Source organism: Aulonocara stuartgranti, assembly GCF_965226115.1.
Source record: "Aulonocara stuartgranti genome assembly, chromosome: 3".
Taxonomy (NCBI): Eukaryota; Metazoa; Chordata; class Actinopteri; order Cichliformes; family Cichlidae; genus Aulonocara; species Aulonocara stuartgranti.
In genome coordinates, this window is record NC_138941.1 from 75,863,906 (window position 1) to 75,880,379 (window position 16,474).

The 16,474-nt window shown below is 44.3% G+C and overlaps 3 protein-coding genes across 4 annotated transcripts in view; all 3 read right to left on the minus strand.

Annotated features, from left to right (window-relative positions):
• The window catches only part of LOC309703691 (protein NLRC3-like), a 169,816-nt gene that overhangs the window by 68,879 nt on the left and 84,463 nt on the right, over window positions 1-16,474 (minus strand). The gene's annotated exons all lie outside the window — the stretch shown is intronic.
• LOC309703474 (NACHT, LRR and PYD domains-containing protein 3-like) overlaps window positions 1-16,474 on the minus strand; it is a 143,609-nt gene that overhangs the window by 42,688 nt on the left and 84,447 nt on the right. The gene's annotated exons all lie outside the window — the stretch shown is intronic.
• LOC309703520 (cytidine monophosphate-N-acetylneuraminic acid hydroxylase-like) overlaps window positions 1-16,474 on the minus strand; it is a 45,609-nt gene that overhangs the window by 15,620 nt on the left and 13,515 nt on the right. The window contains exons 2-4 of the mRNA XM_082528419.1: window positions 11,667-11,877; window positions 11,497-11,588; window positions 10,524-10,633 (exon numbers count right to left, since the gene is read on the minus strand). Coding sequence (XP_082384545.1) covers window positions 10,524-10,633; window positions 11,497-11,588; window positions 11,667-11,872 — 408 coding nt within the window. The 5' untranslated portion in view covers window positions 11,873-11,877. The remainder of the gene's footprint in view (window positions 1-10,523; window positions 10,634-11,496; window positions 11,589-11,666; window positions 11,878-16,474) is intronic.

Sequence of the window (16,474 nt, forward strand, 5' to 3'; positions counted from 1 at the left end):
CGGAGCTCCAACAAAGGGCAGCTAGCCACCGGTGTATGACAGAAAGCACATGCGGGAAAAAGACACACACGAGGCGGCGAGGCAGCCGCCGATCGACCTGTGGTGCCTCAAACAGATGGCAGCCATGGATCAGGAAATTGAAGGCAGGAGAAGCAGACCCAAGGCGGCTGTGTCAGGTTAACTGAATTTCAGGTAAGAAGTTATGAACTGCACTCCATTTGGGTCAGATATAAACCGAGTTTAGGTGTAGTTTATTTTCGTTGTGCTGACTTTTTACAATCAGTTACAATAACTCGTACTGCGTACTAGCAGCACGCAGTACGAGTTACGAGTTTCTATACAGCTGTGTGCGCGCTAAGTTACTGATGTTGAACTTTATTTTATTCATAAGGGTTAGTTCGTAGAGTTCCCAACCGTTCCGTACAAATGGAATCGTCCCACGTTCAGAGAAAATATTATGCGTTTCGTATTGAGCCGAAAAGGAACACAGTTTGTCCCGTACTTCAGGTAGAATGGAAGAAGACACAAAGCTGGATTTATTCTGTCGATATGCAGCCTCCCCTGTCATTCTCTCGCCTGTTGCAACTTCAATCATGAAACTGATCAATGATCGGCTTTTCTCTCTTGTTTGTTTATCGCGCTAAACAACAGCAGCACGTTTAAGCTTGATCAGCTGTTGTTATAATTCATTCGATTTTAATTTCTAGTATCAGTTGATGTTTGCTGGAGCCACAGCTGTAAAAGCGGCTTATCTAAAAGTGGATTATCTCGGCAAAGGAGAAGTTCTCACTAACGCAGATTTAGACAGATTTGTCAACAATATTTGATAGTAATGGGTCTTATGTAGAAAATGTTTCAGATCTTTCAATTCAGCTCATGAAAAATGGGAGCAAAAACAAAAGTGTTGCGTTTATATTTTTGTTCAGTGTAGTAAACACAACACCATTGCAATAACCTAGATAAGTGTAAGCAACAGTAAATACTAAATATTGAATGTTATTGTGCAGCATATAAGACTGACAGCGCACAATGTGCTTTGAGGTAATAGCCAAGAAAGGTATAGTTTGTGTCTATGAGCACCTGTGTGTACACCTGTGTGGATGAGAGTGCTTGTATTTAAAAGGTTTGTCAATGCAACAATCTGCTAGAGGGTGTGGGGAGCCATAGCCCCATCTCCCAGGGCATGAAGCAGGCATGGAGGAGATCCAGGCCCTAGACATCCAGAGGTCCCCCAGAGCACGAGAGCCCAAGGAGGACCAACGGAGGGGCAGCCGCACCCTCTCCTGGAAAGAGCTGAGGAGAGCCCCAGATTTGGGGTCACCCAGCAGCCACGGAGCAGAAGCCACAGGGGGAACCAGGCCTTGTCAAGCAGCCAAGAGCCACTGGGAGTGAATTGGTATATAACTGAGCGCTGTTAAGATTCAAAATTGAGGAGGGAGAGTACAAACCACTCTTGGTCCAGTAGGTCTTTGGTCAAACAATGATTTTAATGAATACACGCGTGGGAAGACACTCTGTACGCAGACAGCCAGTAGTCCTCGACTTAATCAGAGCATACACAGATTTTTATAGCATCAGGGTTTGAATTACTGACGCCCCTTCATACGTCACAGACAGGATATATACATACGTCAAATCAAAACCACAATGACCTTTTAACACAGTTTAAAAGAACATCGTCTTCCATCTTCATAACAGGTGCATCCTGTCACTGCCGGATGCTCGCTTGTCATCTTGACACCTCAGCAGCAGTTCTGCGACAAACTGCTCTTTGCAACATCAGCAAAACATAATTAAACTTTCCCCCATAAATGAATCTAACTAAAAGTGTGTGTGTGTCTGCGTCTGTGTGCTAACCACAATTGCACCCTGTTTCACCTCGCGACTAGCTCCTGACCCCTCACCAGACAGAGAGACAGAAACCACTCTCGTATGTGTAATAATCGAACTGAAACTATGGATATGACTTTTACTAAATAAATGTTTTAATCAAGAACCTCTACTAAACATAATAACTGTGTGCATAAGCATCTTAAGGCCTTCTTAAAGCTATCTGTTACATTGTTAAAGCAATGATCATACTGCTGCTCAAAATAACTTCCTGCTTCTGCAAACTCTCTGCAAGCCTGTTTCCTGTCAGCCTGTGACTTTTAGCCTTTCTGAAAGACACACACTGTTCAACCCCTGAATGCAATATAAACTCCAGATTATATTATTAATGCAATGGTAATAATGACAATTATTTAACAATAGCAGTAAAATAATTTCCCTGCTCCACAGCGCCCAGCCCCGGATGCCAAGAACCACCAATGCACCGATGGCTGAGGGCCACCGGCAGGGAGTGTGGTGGGGGGTGATAGGCCCCTACACCTGGGGGGGCTGAGATGTTCACAGAGAGATGGAGTCTAAGATGTAACCTAACACACAGACATAGACAAACAGGCACACACAGGCACAAGCGTGCATTCCCACCCTCATGTAAATACGCAGCCCTTGCCTAATGTGGAGACAAACAGAAATGAACACTGTAGACAAAGTCACACTCCCCAAACATATTCTATACCCCCACGTCCAGGTACCGTCGCCCCAGGAGGGGCAATCTGCCCCTAGACCCAGGAGATGTTGCCCTTTTCCCTTGTGTGGAGACAAGCAGTAGCAGGGAGGCCGAGCATCCCAGACCCCAACCAGACAGCCAACTCCTCCTCCCAGCCCCCACCCCCAATGGCAAAAAGAGAACGGGTGTGTGTGAAGACCCCATACCTTTCTCCACCTGCTCATATGTACTGTTGCTGCTTGCTGTTCTAAAGTGCATTTAAAAGACGGGAAGGGCATGATGCTTTCTGCTAGCAGGTGTCAGCACGGCCCCTCCCGACAACCTTCAATGTGTAGGAGCCAAGTTAAGATAGTTCATATGTTTAGTATTTATATTTCGCTGTTGTTAAGCTTGTTGTGTAATTAATAATTTTAGGAAATAGATGCATGTTTATGGTGGAACTAGGTTATGTAGTACCATGTATACATGTGCCTTAAAGACTGGTGTTTATAGTAAAATCCGGGCATCACGGATGTATGCCAATTAGTGCATGCGGTGCGGGAGGGGGGAGAGAGAGAAAAAGAGTTAACACGGCATAAGATATACGGGGCAGCAGGGTAGAACAGAGCCACACGGTTTTCCTACCGTAGTATGTTATTTTGTTGAGGACAAGTTAAACCTGACCACTCCTGTAAGATGCAAAACCGTGGAATAAATTTTTTGTTACATCTTTTCACATCGGAGTCCCGTGGAGTTCTTTTTCCTCTTCAAACTGACGTACGCGAGTGAATCACGGGAAAACTGGTCTCACGGCTTACACATTTTGTAGGAAAACCCGCTCGTTGTGGAGTAATTGACGCGACTAAAGAAGGAAAAAACCCGAGCTGCTGCAGCGACAACAAACGTGAGTAAGTGGAGCTAATTCACGAGGAAAAAAAGTGCTGAGTCATGGTGGATGCTGAGCTGTGTGGTAGCCAACCTGCATGATTTTTGGATGATAAAATAAGGATTTTGTTGTTGCTATTTGGGAAATTAATAGCATGAACAACGAAGAAGAAGACACAGTAGCAGAAATGGAAGCTAGGGCGGTGAAAATCACACCTAAAGCTATGGAGGAAAGGCTGCAACGTGTTATCAATTTACGGAAGGCCAAGCTAGCCAAATTAACAGGCACAGTGAAACAAGTGCGCCAGCTGATGGAAAATGAATGTGATACCAGCCTAACAGAAGTAACACAGTTAATGAAGGATTTTAATGAGCGGTTTGGAGAGTTTTGTGGTTTGAACACAAATGTTAAAGAGGTGCTCCAGCAAATGCCGGAGGAGGATTTAACTAAAGACCAGGAAAATTGGTTTGAACCTAAGGCTGATTCCTTTAAGGCTTTTGCTGAGACAGCTTCGGCTTGGATTGACAAGATGGCACCTCTTGAACACAAATGTTAAAGAGGTGCTCCAGCAAATGCCGGAGGAGGATTTAACTAAAGACCAGGAAAATTGGTTTGAACCTAAGGCTGATTCCTTTAAGGCTTTTGCTGAGACAGCTTCGGCTTGGATTGACAAGATGGCCATGCGCGCTGTGGAGGCTGAAAAATGCAATGAAGATGTGGATCCATCTGACAGCGTATCTAATTCATCTGTCTCAAAACGCAGTGATAAGGCATTTTCAGAACGCGGCTCCTGCGCTTCGTCATCGGTGTCGTCCACACGCATGAAGGCAGAGGTGGAGCGAGCTACCTTATTGATTAAGGCATCGTCTTTAAGACAGAAACGCTTGCTGGAGGAAAGGGAGGCTAAGCTCCAAGCTGAAAAGGAGGAGCTAGAAATACAAACAGCTCTTGCAGCAAATGAGGCAAAGATCAAGATCTTATCAGAATACGAAAGTCGTGCATCCAAGGCATCCAGTCGCGTATCCACCCGGGATGGAATGAACTCCTACGTGGCATCGCATAAGGTTGGAGATTTATTTACTTCACAGCAGTCAAATAGCCCATCCCCCACGCGAGAAAGACAAGCGCAGAAGAAGAACATTCTCCAAAACGCACAGCAAACACACACTGTTACCTACCAGCCATCGCAGACACCAAGTGCTCTACAGGATGTGGTCGAAGCGCTAACTAAGCAACAGAAGTTAGCTACGTTGCCCCCGCAGAACATTTCTGTGTTTAAAGGGGACCCATTAGAGTATCGGCTGTTCATGCGAGCTTTTGAACATGGTGTGGAGGACAGAACAGAGAGCGACAAGGATCGATTGTACTACATGGAACAATACACAAGTGGGCAACCACGAGAATTGATACGGAGTTGTCTTCATATGGAACCTACACATGGATATCAAACGGCTAAGAGACTGTTGGAAGAGCACTTTGGAAATGCCTACAAGATATCAGTGGCATACATTCACAAGGCTCTTAACTGGCCAACCATCAAGTCAGATGATGGAGAGGCTCTGCATGCTTTCGGCCTCTATCTTACTGGATGTCGTAATGCAATGATGGATGTGGAGTACATGGAGGAGTTGGACAACACGGCCAACATGCGTGCTATCGTTTCCAAGCTTCCGTACAAGCTGAGAGAAAGGTGGAGAACATATGCTTGTGGGGTCTTAGACAAGGCAAAACGCAGAGTCACGTTTGCAGATCTGGCGGAGTTTGTCAATAAGCAGGCCAAAGAAGTTTTGCATCCATTGTTCGGTGATATAAAGGACAGCACCTTAAAGGTCCAAGTTAGAGGGCAAGTGGATGAGAGGTTGCAAAGGAGAAGTGGAAACAGAAAAGGATTCACTGCAGCTGCAACTATCACCACTACACAGGACGTACCCTCTAAAGAAAGGAACAAGGTCAGCGGGAAGCAGGTGTGTGCATTTTCCAAACCCTGTCTTTTCTGTCGTGGTGAAGAGCACACCATGGAACAGTGCAAGAGGATGAAGAAGTCACTTCATAAGGAAAAGATTGACTTCATGCAAACTAAAGGACTATGCTTCAGCTGTCTTAAGCAGGGACACATGAGTGGTTCGTGCCAAGAAAAAGCAAGTTGTCAGGTTTGTCCACAACCGCACCCCACAGTGTTACACATGAAGACTAAGCCCAGTGCTACAAGCAAAAGGGTAGCTTCTGAAGTGGAATCATTAGAAAGAGAAGACCAAACAGAGTCAATCGTGAATGGATTTGTTGAAATGGAAGCACCTGCTCACGCTGCAGAGAAAACAGAGCACATTTTGGCAATAGTTCCAGTACAAGTGAAACCTAAAAGAGGACAAAAGGTGACACACACTTATGCTTTTCTGGACCCTGGCAGTACTGCCTGCTTTTGTACTGAAGAGTTAATGCATGAGCTTAACTTGTCTGGCAGGAAGACAAACATTTTGCTGAAAACAATGGGAGAGGAAAAGGTCGTCGGTAGCCACATTGTGTCTGGGTTGGAAATAAGCAGCTTAGACAGCAATGACTTCTTTGAGTTGCCAGAAATGTACAGTCACAGTGACATTCCTGCTTCTGCCGACAATGCTCCTTCTCAAGACTACGTGAACAGGTGGACCTACCTTCAGCAGGTGTCTATACCTAGGATTGAAGCAAAGATTGGACTGCTAATCGGGGCTAATGCACCTAAAGCTGTTGAACCTTGGCAAGTTATAGCCAGCGAGAATGGTGGTCCATATGCTGTGAAGACAAGGCTCGGTTGGACCATCAGCGAACCCCTCCAAGGAAGCAGTTCCCAAAGGGCATCATGCGGACTGATTCAGGTTGCAGCAAACCGAATATCAGTTAGCAAACTGGATGAGCTCTGGGACCAGCAGTTTAAAAGTGACTTCCCTGAGCATGAAAGAAACGAGAAACAAGAAATGTCAAGAGAGGATTTGCAGTTTCTGGAGATAGCGACAGAGTCAGCTACTATTGTGGACGGACACTACAGCATCGCTCTGCCATTGCGGAACAAGCGCATTAAGATGCCCAACAACCGCAAAGTGGCTGAGCAACGTGCCTTACACCTAAAGCGGAAGTTGGAGAGGAATACTTCATTCCACGCAGAATACTCGGCTTTCATGAGTAACATCATAACCAACGGTTACGCAGTGAAAGTGCCAGAACAGGACCTTGATCGTGACGATGGAAGGGTTTGGTACCTACCGCACCACGGAGTTTACCATCCCAAGAAACACAAGCTTCGAGTGGTCTTTGACTGTGGAGCATCGTACAAAGGCACCACCTTAAATGATCAGCTGTTACAAGGACCAAATCTTACCAGTACCCTTCTGGGGGTAATTATCCGGTTCAGACAAGAAGAAGTGGTCATCATGGCAGATGTGGAAGCAATGTTCCACCAAGTAAAGGTGCCTGATGAGGATTCTGACCTTCTTCGGTTCCTGTGGTGGACATCTGGTGACATTACTCAGAATATGGTGGAGTACAAGATGGTGGTTCACATTTTTGGTGCAACTTCGTCACCAAGCTGCGCCAGCTTTGCTCTGCGTAAATGTGCTGAAGACAACCGAGATCCAGCCAACAGCCAAGCGGTTGACGCAGTCCTGCACAACTTCTATGTGGACGACTGTTTAAAGGCTGTGAGCTCAGAAGAGGAAGCCATACAGTTATACCACACTCTTAGAGCTGTATGTCAGAGGGGTGGATTCAGGCTCACAAAATGGATAAGCAATAGCAGAGCAGTTCTGTCTGCTATTCCAGAAGAAGAAAGGGCATCGGAGGTTAAAGATCTCGATCTGGATCAGGACACACTTCCCATTGAGAGAGCGCTGGGAGTCCAATGGTGTATTCAATCTGACAGCTTCAGGTTCAAGATTGTAATGCTGGACAAGGCACCCACTCGGAGGAACCTTCTGTCCACTGTGAGTTCTGTCTACGACCCACTGGGTATCTTGTCACCAGTCACGCTTCAAGCAAAGAAGATTCTGCAAGAGCTTTGCAGGAGAAAGATTGGCTGGGATGTCATCATACCTGCAGACCTAGCTCACAAGTGGCTCAAGTGGAAGACCCAGCTCCGCCAGCTAGGGAACATAAGCGTTCCAAGATGTTTTAAACCTGTGGACTTTGGAGAGTCAGTATACAATCAGCTGCAACACTTTGCTGATGCCAGTGAAGAGGGCTACGGTACAGTAAGCTACTTGCTACAGAGGAACAGCCGTAACGAAGTCCACTGCGCATTCATGTTGGGAAAGGCAAGAGTGGCCCCACTTAAGCCCATTACAGTTCCCCGCATGGAACTTACCGCAGCAACCATGGCAGCACGCATAGACAGGGTTCTGACGTCTGAATTGCAGCTTCCGCTCCAACCATCTGTATTTTGGTCAGATAGTACCACGGTACTCAAGTATATCAGCAATCAAACAAGTAGATTCCGTACCTTTGTTGCTAACCGTGTGGATGCCATCTTGAAATGCTCCAGTCCAGAGCAATGGAGGTATATCAACACCTCACTGAATCCTGCCGACTTTGCATCAAGGGGGCTCCAAGCAGAGAGCTTCTTGCAGTCCCACACATGGTTACAGGGGCCGGACTTTCTCACCAAACCCATGGAAGAGTGGCCAGAAGAGGTGCACCCAGTTGAAGGCCTGACTACAGATGACCCAGAGGTAAAGGGTAACCTGGTGTGTGCTAGTACAATCAAGGAATGTGAAGATGTAGTGCTGGAGTTCCTGCAGTACTTCTCATCCTGGTTTAAACTTAAAAGGGCAGTGGCATGGATGCTTAAAGTCAAGAGCATTCTGCTGGAATTGTGTCGCAAAGGGAAGGAGTTGTGTGCTGTTAAAACACAACCTGAAGTCGAGAGGGATATGGAAGGTTTCAAGGACAGCCTGTTTCAAGGGGACACCAACAAGCTAACGGTAGAGAACCTTGCGAAGGCTGAAGAAGCAATCATTCGCTACTGTCAGAGGAAGACATTTCCTAAGGAGATCAGCGCACTTTCTAAAGGTCAGGGGGTGAAGAGGACTAGTAGTCTTTTCAAACTGAGTCCAGTACTTGAACAAGGCATCCTTAGGGTCGGAGGGCGACTCAGCAGAGCAGCACTACCCGAGGAGGCTAAGCGGCCAGCAATCCTGAGCAAGGATCTTCACGTCACGAAGCTTATCCTCAGAGAAATACATGAGAACTTGGCTCATAGTGGTCGCAATCATGTTATCTCCAAGTTGAGAACAAAGTTTTGGGTACCCGGTGCCAACTCTGCAGTACGAAAAATACTCGCTAGGTGTATTGCCTGTCGGCGTGAGCATGGAGTTGCAGGACAGCAGCAAATGGCCGACCTACCCCGAGACAGAGTTCTGCCAGATGACCCTCCATTTACAAACTGCGGAGTGGACTACTTTGGTCCGTTTGAGATCAAACGTGGTCAAAGTACGGTGAAGAGGTATGGAGTCATTTTCACCTGCCTAACTACTCGTGCAATACACTTGGAGATGGCAGCCTCGCTGGACACAGATTCCTTCATTCATGCTCTCCGTCGCTTCATAGCCAGACGAGGCCAGATAAAGACCCTTCGTTCTGACAATGGAACTAACTTCATTGGTGCAGAGCGTGAACTTAAAAGAGCCATTGCTGAATGGAATGTGTCCAAAATTGAAGACCACCTAAAACAACAAGGCATTCAGTGGACGTTCAACCCTCCCTCAGGACCCCATCATGGAGGGGTCTGGGAGAGATTGATCAAGTCAGTGAAGAAAATCCTAAACGTTACCTTGAGGCTGCAGACACTGGATGAAGAGAGCCTGCATACACTTCTGTGTGAGGCGGAGGCCATTATTAACAGTCGGCCAATAACCAAAGCGTCCAGTGATCCAAATGATCTGGAAGTACTCACTCCCAATCACCTGTTGCTGCTCAGGAACAAACCATCTCTTCCTCCCGGACTGTTCGACAGGCAAGATCTCTACGCAAGAAGAAGATGGAAGCAAGTGCAATACATGTCGGAAATATTCTGGAAACGATGGGCAAGGGAATATTTGCCGCAACTTCAAGAGAGGCAAAGGTGGACCCGTCCATCTCGCAACTTTTTGGTTGGAGACATTGTGCTTATTGTTGACGATACAGCCCCACGCAACTCTTGGATTACAGGGAAAGTAATCCATACTATCTCAGACAAGGCTGGAATGGTGCGGCAGGTTAGGATCAAAACCAAGACGAGTGTACTGGACAGGCCCATTACGAAGATTTGCCTTCTGCAGGAATCGGACTGAAGTAATCAACTGCAGAGACTGAAGTTTGTGTACTTTGGCTCCACAAGTGTAAATTGGTAATTGTGTAATAGAGTCACAATTAGGGGCCGGTATGTAGGAGCCAAGTTAAGATAGTTCATATGTTTAGTATTTATATTTTGCTGTTGTTAAGCTTGTTGTGTAATTAATAATTTTAGGAAATAGATGCATGTTTATGGTGGAACTAGGTTATGTAGTACCATGTATACATGTGCCTTAAAGACTGGTGTTTATAGTAAAATCCAGGCATCACGGATGTATGCCAATTAGTGCATGCGGTGTGGGAGGGGGGAGAGAGAGAAAAAGAGTTAACACGGCATAAGATATACGGGGCAGCAGGGTAGAACAGAGCCACACGGTTTTCCTACCATAGTATGTTATTTTGTTGAGGACAAGTTAAACCTGACCACTCCTGTAAGATGCAAAACCGTGGAATAAATTTTTTGTTACATCTTTTCACATCGGAGTCCCGTGGAGTTCTTTTTCCTCTTCAAACTGACGTACGCGAGTGAATCACGGGAAAACTGGTCTCACGGCTTACACACAATGTCTACATGCATTTAAAAATTGAGAGGTGGGCACCTGCACCAGAGGTGAGTCTGAATACACAGACCTTCCTCTTCATTCATTATTGAGATACTTTGACATAATTAAGATTTTTATTATTACTTATATAATTTATTACACAGATAATTTTGCATAACAGTCTAATAAGGGTAAAACAATGCACAGCGGTGTCTGAAAAACTCTGTAAAACATTTGTTATTTAAAGTGTAACAGCAACACGTACTTTCACTTCTCCCTTCTGGAGCTCCAGAGGTTCTCGAGGATCAGCCATCCAGGGATCAACAGGGCTCAGTTCCACCAACTGAAGCCCCCCATCATCCAACATTGATACCTCTGCAAGTGCGACAAGAAGCTCAGGTGTAGTATTTAAATGGTATTTATATTATTCTCATTATATTATTATCCATGCATTAAATATGGTCATTCATACTGACTCACATGTATTTATACTGTAGTGGGCTTTTTGGCACAAATGTATAATTGTTATTACTTTCAGAGGAATAAATTACATTAAACAGTTCCAGTCATGGAAATTGTCAGTTGGAAGGATATGTTTGACATTGGTTTCTTCTTTTGGTTTGCTTTCCTGGTCAGAGCTCTTCACAAATGTTTAATTATTGTTCTTAGGAGGTAGTACATTTGCACAATGACTGAAACTAGCAGCACTGGCACCATTTCCATATTAATGACCAAAGAACTGACCTCACAGCCCATTGTTCATTCAGTGGGCTGGTTTCAGTCATTGTGCAAATGTACTGTTCATAAGGTTGGAGAAACCTGCAGTCAGCTGAGACTGAAGACGTCACGTGGATGAGTGAAAAAATGTAAATTACCAAGGAGAGAATTACATTGCATTAAACAGTTTACATCCCAGTCATTTGCAGCATGGAAAATGTCTGTTGGAAAGAATATGTTTGACATTTCTTGATTACAATTATTGACATAAATTGTCATGTTATTCTTTAGAAAAGGCCCTCTACCAGTTTAGCATTTAATTTAATAAAGTAATGAAGGTAATTGCTATTCTGATTGTTAGAGCCTACTGTGGCAAGAGCTATAACTATAAGGTCCCCACACATCCCGTAATGCACCTTTACAGTTTACATATTTATATTCCAGATTTAGCATCCAACACTCATATTGCAGGAAGTGGAATATCAATATACAGTAAATGGCATTTTATAGACAGAACTTACCAAGCTCATCCTGCAAGAAGCTGTCAGGTGGGTTCACATATTTCATTGTTGACACATTTAATTTCCAGTTGTGTTTGGTACATTTAACAGTCCTGAGGGAACAGACAATTCTGTCAGCTATAATCAAAAATTGACAATGTATAATCACTGATATCTGCTCCTGCTCTCACATGCCATCCAGATCTTCAATGTCTTTGATGAACAGCCCCCCTTGATGCTTGCACTGGTTCTTGCATGCTTTAAAGTCATTGTTGCTCTTAAATATGATGTAACACTTGCCATCCTCTGTGCTTTTCTTGAAATTCACTCCTTCTTTGAGTGAGCCAACTGCTTCAGCATCCAATGACAACAATACCTTTGCTATTTGAGAGGCCATTGCACCTAAATGTTCAAATTCAAAAAGAAAAGTTTTAACGCACAACCTTTTGAGGCAAGCACAAGGAGTCTTACAATAACCAATGGAAAAAAAAACGGAGCAGTAGTTACAACTGAAATGGCATCTAAACTCCGTAAATATAAATATACTGGCTCCTCAGGGAAGTGGCCAGGCACATCCTCAGCACATGCTAAGAAAGTAAGTGGGAGTTCATCGTGTTGCTTGCAGTCGGACACCGTGATGAAGTATGAAGGTTTGAAATTGGACATCCTTTCTTCTCTGAAAAACAATATCTCCACGATTATCAGGTCAGAACTGAGATGTGCGCTCGCAGAGCTATAGCCAGGCGGCTGCCAGTTTTGCTTTTTGTTTTCTCTTGGTCCTAGTGTTTCCCAATGCCAGCATTTCTATGTGTGGTCTTGTTCAGATGGGGTTTCAGGGTCACCGGGTTTTACATGGTGACTTGGCTTGGGATACTGCCAGAATTTATTTACTTTTTTTTTCTCCTTCTTGGAGTCTGGGTGTGCAAATACATTCATAATGTTGGTTTTTGATTAGATAACTCTATGGCTGCTGTCGAAGCTATACAAAGGTGAGTCTCCTGCAGAACAGAGATATCAGCCTTGAGATCTTTCAGGTGTGTAAGGACCTTTTTGTGCTTAACATAACCAGTTAGCAGACCAACATAAATTGAGGACTGGTTGGGCAGGCCAACTATTCCACTTCAACTTTAACTCTAAGACGAGGGATGTTTCACATCCCTTTTGCTGTATCAAGCATTTTATCTGATCCTATGGGCCGTTATATTATTGTGGTTTGCCATCTTTATCAACTCAGACTAATTTTAGCTAGCATTTATGCTCCCAACTGCGATGATGAAAACTTCTTTGTCAATTTATTCTCACAAATTCCAGATATGGCCACACATAATCTCATCTTAGATGTAGACACAAACTGTGTGTTCTCTAACCTAGACAGAAGCTCTAATAAATGGTAAATGGCCTGCATTTGTATAGCGCTTTACTCAGTCCCTAAGGACCCCAAAGCGCTTTACACTACATTCAGTCATTCACCCATTCACACACACATTCACACACAGGTGATGGCAGCTACATTGTAGCCACAGCTGCCCTGGGGCGCACTGACAGAGGCGAGGCTGCCGGACACTGGCGCCTCCAGGCCCTCTGACCACCACCAGTAAGCAAACATGGGGTTAGTATCTAACTATTGTAGTAATAAGGATACTCCTACAGGGAGCTCAGAATTATTAGGCAAATGAGTATTTTGTCCACATCATCCTCTTCATGCATGTTGTCTTACTCCAAGCTGTATAGGCTTGAAAGCCTACTACCAATTAAGCATATTAGGTGATGTGCATCTCTGTAATGAGAAGGGGCGTGGTCTAATGACATCAACACCCTATATCAGGTGTGCATAATTATTAGGCAACTTCCTTTCCTTTGGCAAAATGTGTCATGGTCCTGGGTCAAGAGACCCAGTGTTTGAGTTTATGTATCTTTTGTATTTATTTTGTGCCTTAGATTAGTGCACCTAGTTAATTTCTAGATTACTGTGTAGTCCTGTTTCTTATGTCATCTTATGTCATGTTATGTCATCTCCCCTGTACTAAGTTTCCCTGATTCATGTGTCATGTCTGTGTGGTTATGTTTGGTTCCTTTTCTAGTCTGTCATGCGTGTTAGGCCTGTTAAGTTGTGTTGTCGTGTCTAAGTCTGCATGTTTCCTGTTTTATTTTGAAAAGGGTCTTGTGTTCTGTGTTCATGCGGTTAGTTTTACTCTTGCCTGTGCATAATTATGTTTATCCTAGTCAGCTGTTTCCTCATGTGTCTCCACTTCCCCTGATCACCTCATGTGTGTATTTAAGTCCTCTGTTTTCTGAAAGTCATTGTCGGGTCGTCTGTTATCCCCACCATAGTCATAGTTATAGTTATAGTCTTAGTCTTAGTCTTAGTCTTAGTCTTAGTCATAGAACTTCGTAGTATTTGTTTCTTAGTGTTTTTTTAGTTTGCTTAGGGTTCCTTGGTTAACCCCCTGCAATCATCCAAATAAAGGATCGCTTTCTATTTAAACTTGCAACACCTCGTCCACATCTACTTTTGGGTCCTGTTTCAAAAAACACAACGGTGCACCCCGCCGTGACAAAATGGGGCAAAATTAGGACTTGACAGGCTCAGAAAAGTCAAAAATAGTGAGATATCTTGCAGAGGGATGCAGCAGTCTCAAAACTGCAAAGCTTCTGAAGCATGATCATCGAACAATCAAGCGTTTCATTCAAAATAGTCAGGGTCGCAAGAAGCGTGTGGAAAAACCAAGGCGCAAAATAACTGCCCATGAACTGAGAAAAGTCAAGCGTGCAGCTGCCAAGATGCCACTTGCCACCAGTTTGGCCATATTTCAGAGCTGCAACATCACTGGAGTGCCCAAAAGCACAAGGTGTGCAATACTCAGAGACATGGCCAAGGTAAGAAAGGCTGAAAGACGACCACCACTGAACAAGACACACAAGCTGAAACGTCAAGACTGGGCCAAGAAATATCTCAAGACTGGTTTTTCTAAGGTTTTATGGACTGATGAAACGAGAGTGAGTCTTGATGGGCCAGATGGATGGGCCCGTGGCTGGATTGGTAAAGGGCAGAGAGCTCCAGTCCGACTCAGACGCCAGCAAGGTGGAGGTGGAGTACTGGTTTGGGATGGTATCATCAAAGATGAGCTTGTGGGGCCTTTTCGGGTTGAGGATGGAGTCAAGCTCAACTCCCAGTCCTACTGCCAGTTTCTGGAAGACACCTTCTTCAAGCAGTGGTACAGGAAGAAGTCTGCATCCTTCAAGAAAAACATGATTTTCATGCAGGACAATGCTCCATCACACGCGTCCAAGTACTCCACAGCGTGGCTGGCAAGAAAGAGTATAAAAGAAGAAAAACTAATGACATGGCCACCTTGTTCACCTGATCTGAACCCCATTGAGAACCTGTGGTCCATCATCAAATGTGAGATTTACAAGGAGGGAAAACAGTACACCTCTCTGAACAGGGCAGGGATAGCTCAGTAGGTAGAGTGGTGGCCCCATGATCGGAAGGTCGGGGGTTCGATTCCCCTGAACAGCTACCCTGAGGTACCCCTGAGCAAGGTATCGTCCCTACACACTGCTCCCCGGGCGCCCAGTGGCTGCCCACTGCTTCACTGAGTGAATGGGTTAAATGCAGAGAGGGATTTTCCCCACGGGGACCAATAAAGTACACTTTCTTTCTAAAAAACAGTGTCTGGGAGGCTGTGGTTGCTGCTGCATGCAATGTTGATGGTGAACAGATCAAAACACTGACAGAATCCATGGATGCCAGGCTTTTGAGTGTCCTTGCAAAGAAAGGTGGCTATATTGGTCGCTGGTTTGTTTCTGTTTTGTTTTTGAAAGTCAGAAATGTATATTTGTGAATGTGGAGATGTTATATTGGTTTCACTGGTAAAAATCAATAATTGAAATGGGTATATATTTGTTTTTTGTTAAGTTGCCTAATAATTCTGCACAGTAATAGTCACCTGCACACACAGATATCCCCCTAAAATAGCTAAAACTAAAAACAAACTAAAAACTACTTCCAAAAACATTCAGCTTTGATATTAATGAGTTTTTTGGGTTCATTGAGAACATGGTTATTGTTCAATAATAAAATTATTCCTCAAAAATACAACTTGCCTAATAATTCTGCACTCCCTGTATATCAAACTCAGCAAAAAAAAATGTTGAATGCTTTCTCCAATCCTACGCCGTTGTTGACATTTTGCATTTTCATAATCCTTCTTCAAGGGCACATGCCTACTAATCTCCTGTCCGCAAAAGGTTCTCTTGGATAGAAACTAAACTTGCAATCATCAATCTATTGTTATTTTGGACCACGCTACCCTAGTGATGAGAATGCGCATCTTTGGTGCCAGTCGCATATATGGCCAAAGGAGGATTAATCCTCTTTTACTCTCTCGCATGAAACATTAATGAATTTGACTAAATCTGAGATTAGAGACTTTCTTGAACAAAACCAAACCCCTGGGATGTCTTTTTCAGTCATATGGGAGCCACTGAAAGCCTGTCCTCGGGGCCAAATGATCTTTTTCTCAGCAGCAAGAAAAAAAGCTGATACTGAGCACTGGAAACAGGTATTAGATGATATTTTGCAGCTAGATATGAACTACAATCACCCACCATAGGAAAGCATCCTTAAGGAACGTTAGGCCCTCAAAAGGCAATTTGATCTTATTTCTACACAGAAAGTGGAGTGACTCATCCTAGAGTCTAGATGTACTTTCAATGAGGAGGGAGAAACATTGGCACAGTCTTAGCAAATCAAATACATCAAAAGTCATCCAAACAGTTCATCTCTGAAATAGCTGATGAACAGGGCCTACCGACCACGCAGAAATCAATTCCTGTTTCCAACAATTTTACTTTGATTTTATACACCCCAGAGTCAAGCCAAGATGAGTCTGCTATGGACACCTTCTTTAGTCACCTCAATATAACCACAGTTGACCCTAAACTGGTCACTGAACTCGAAAGTGACCTCTCCATCCAGGAGGTCTTGATGACGATT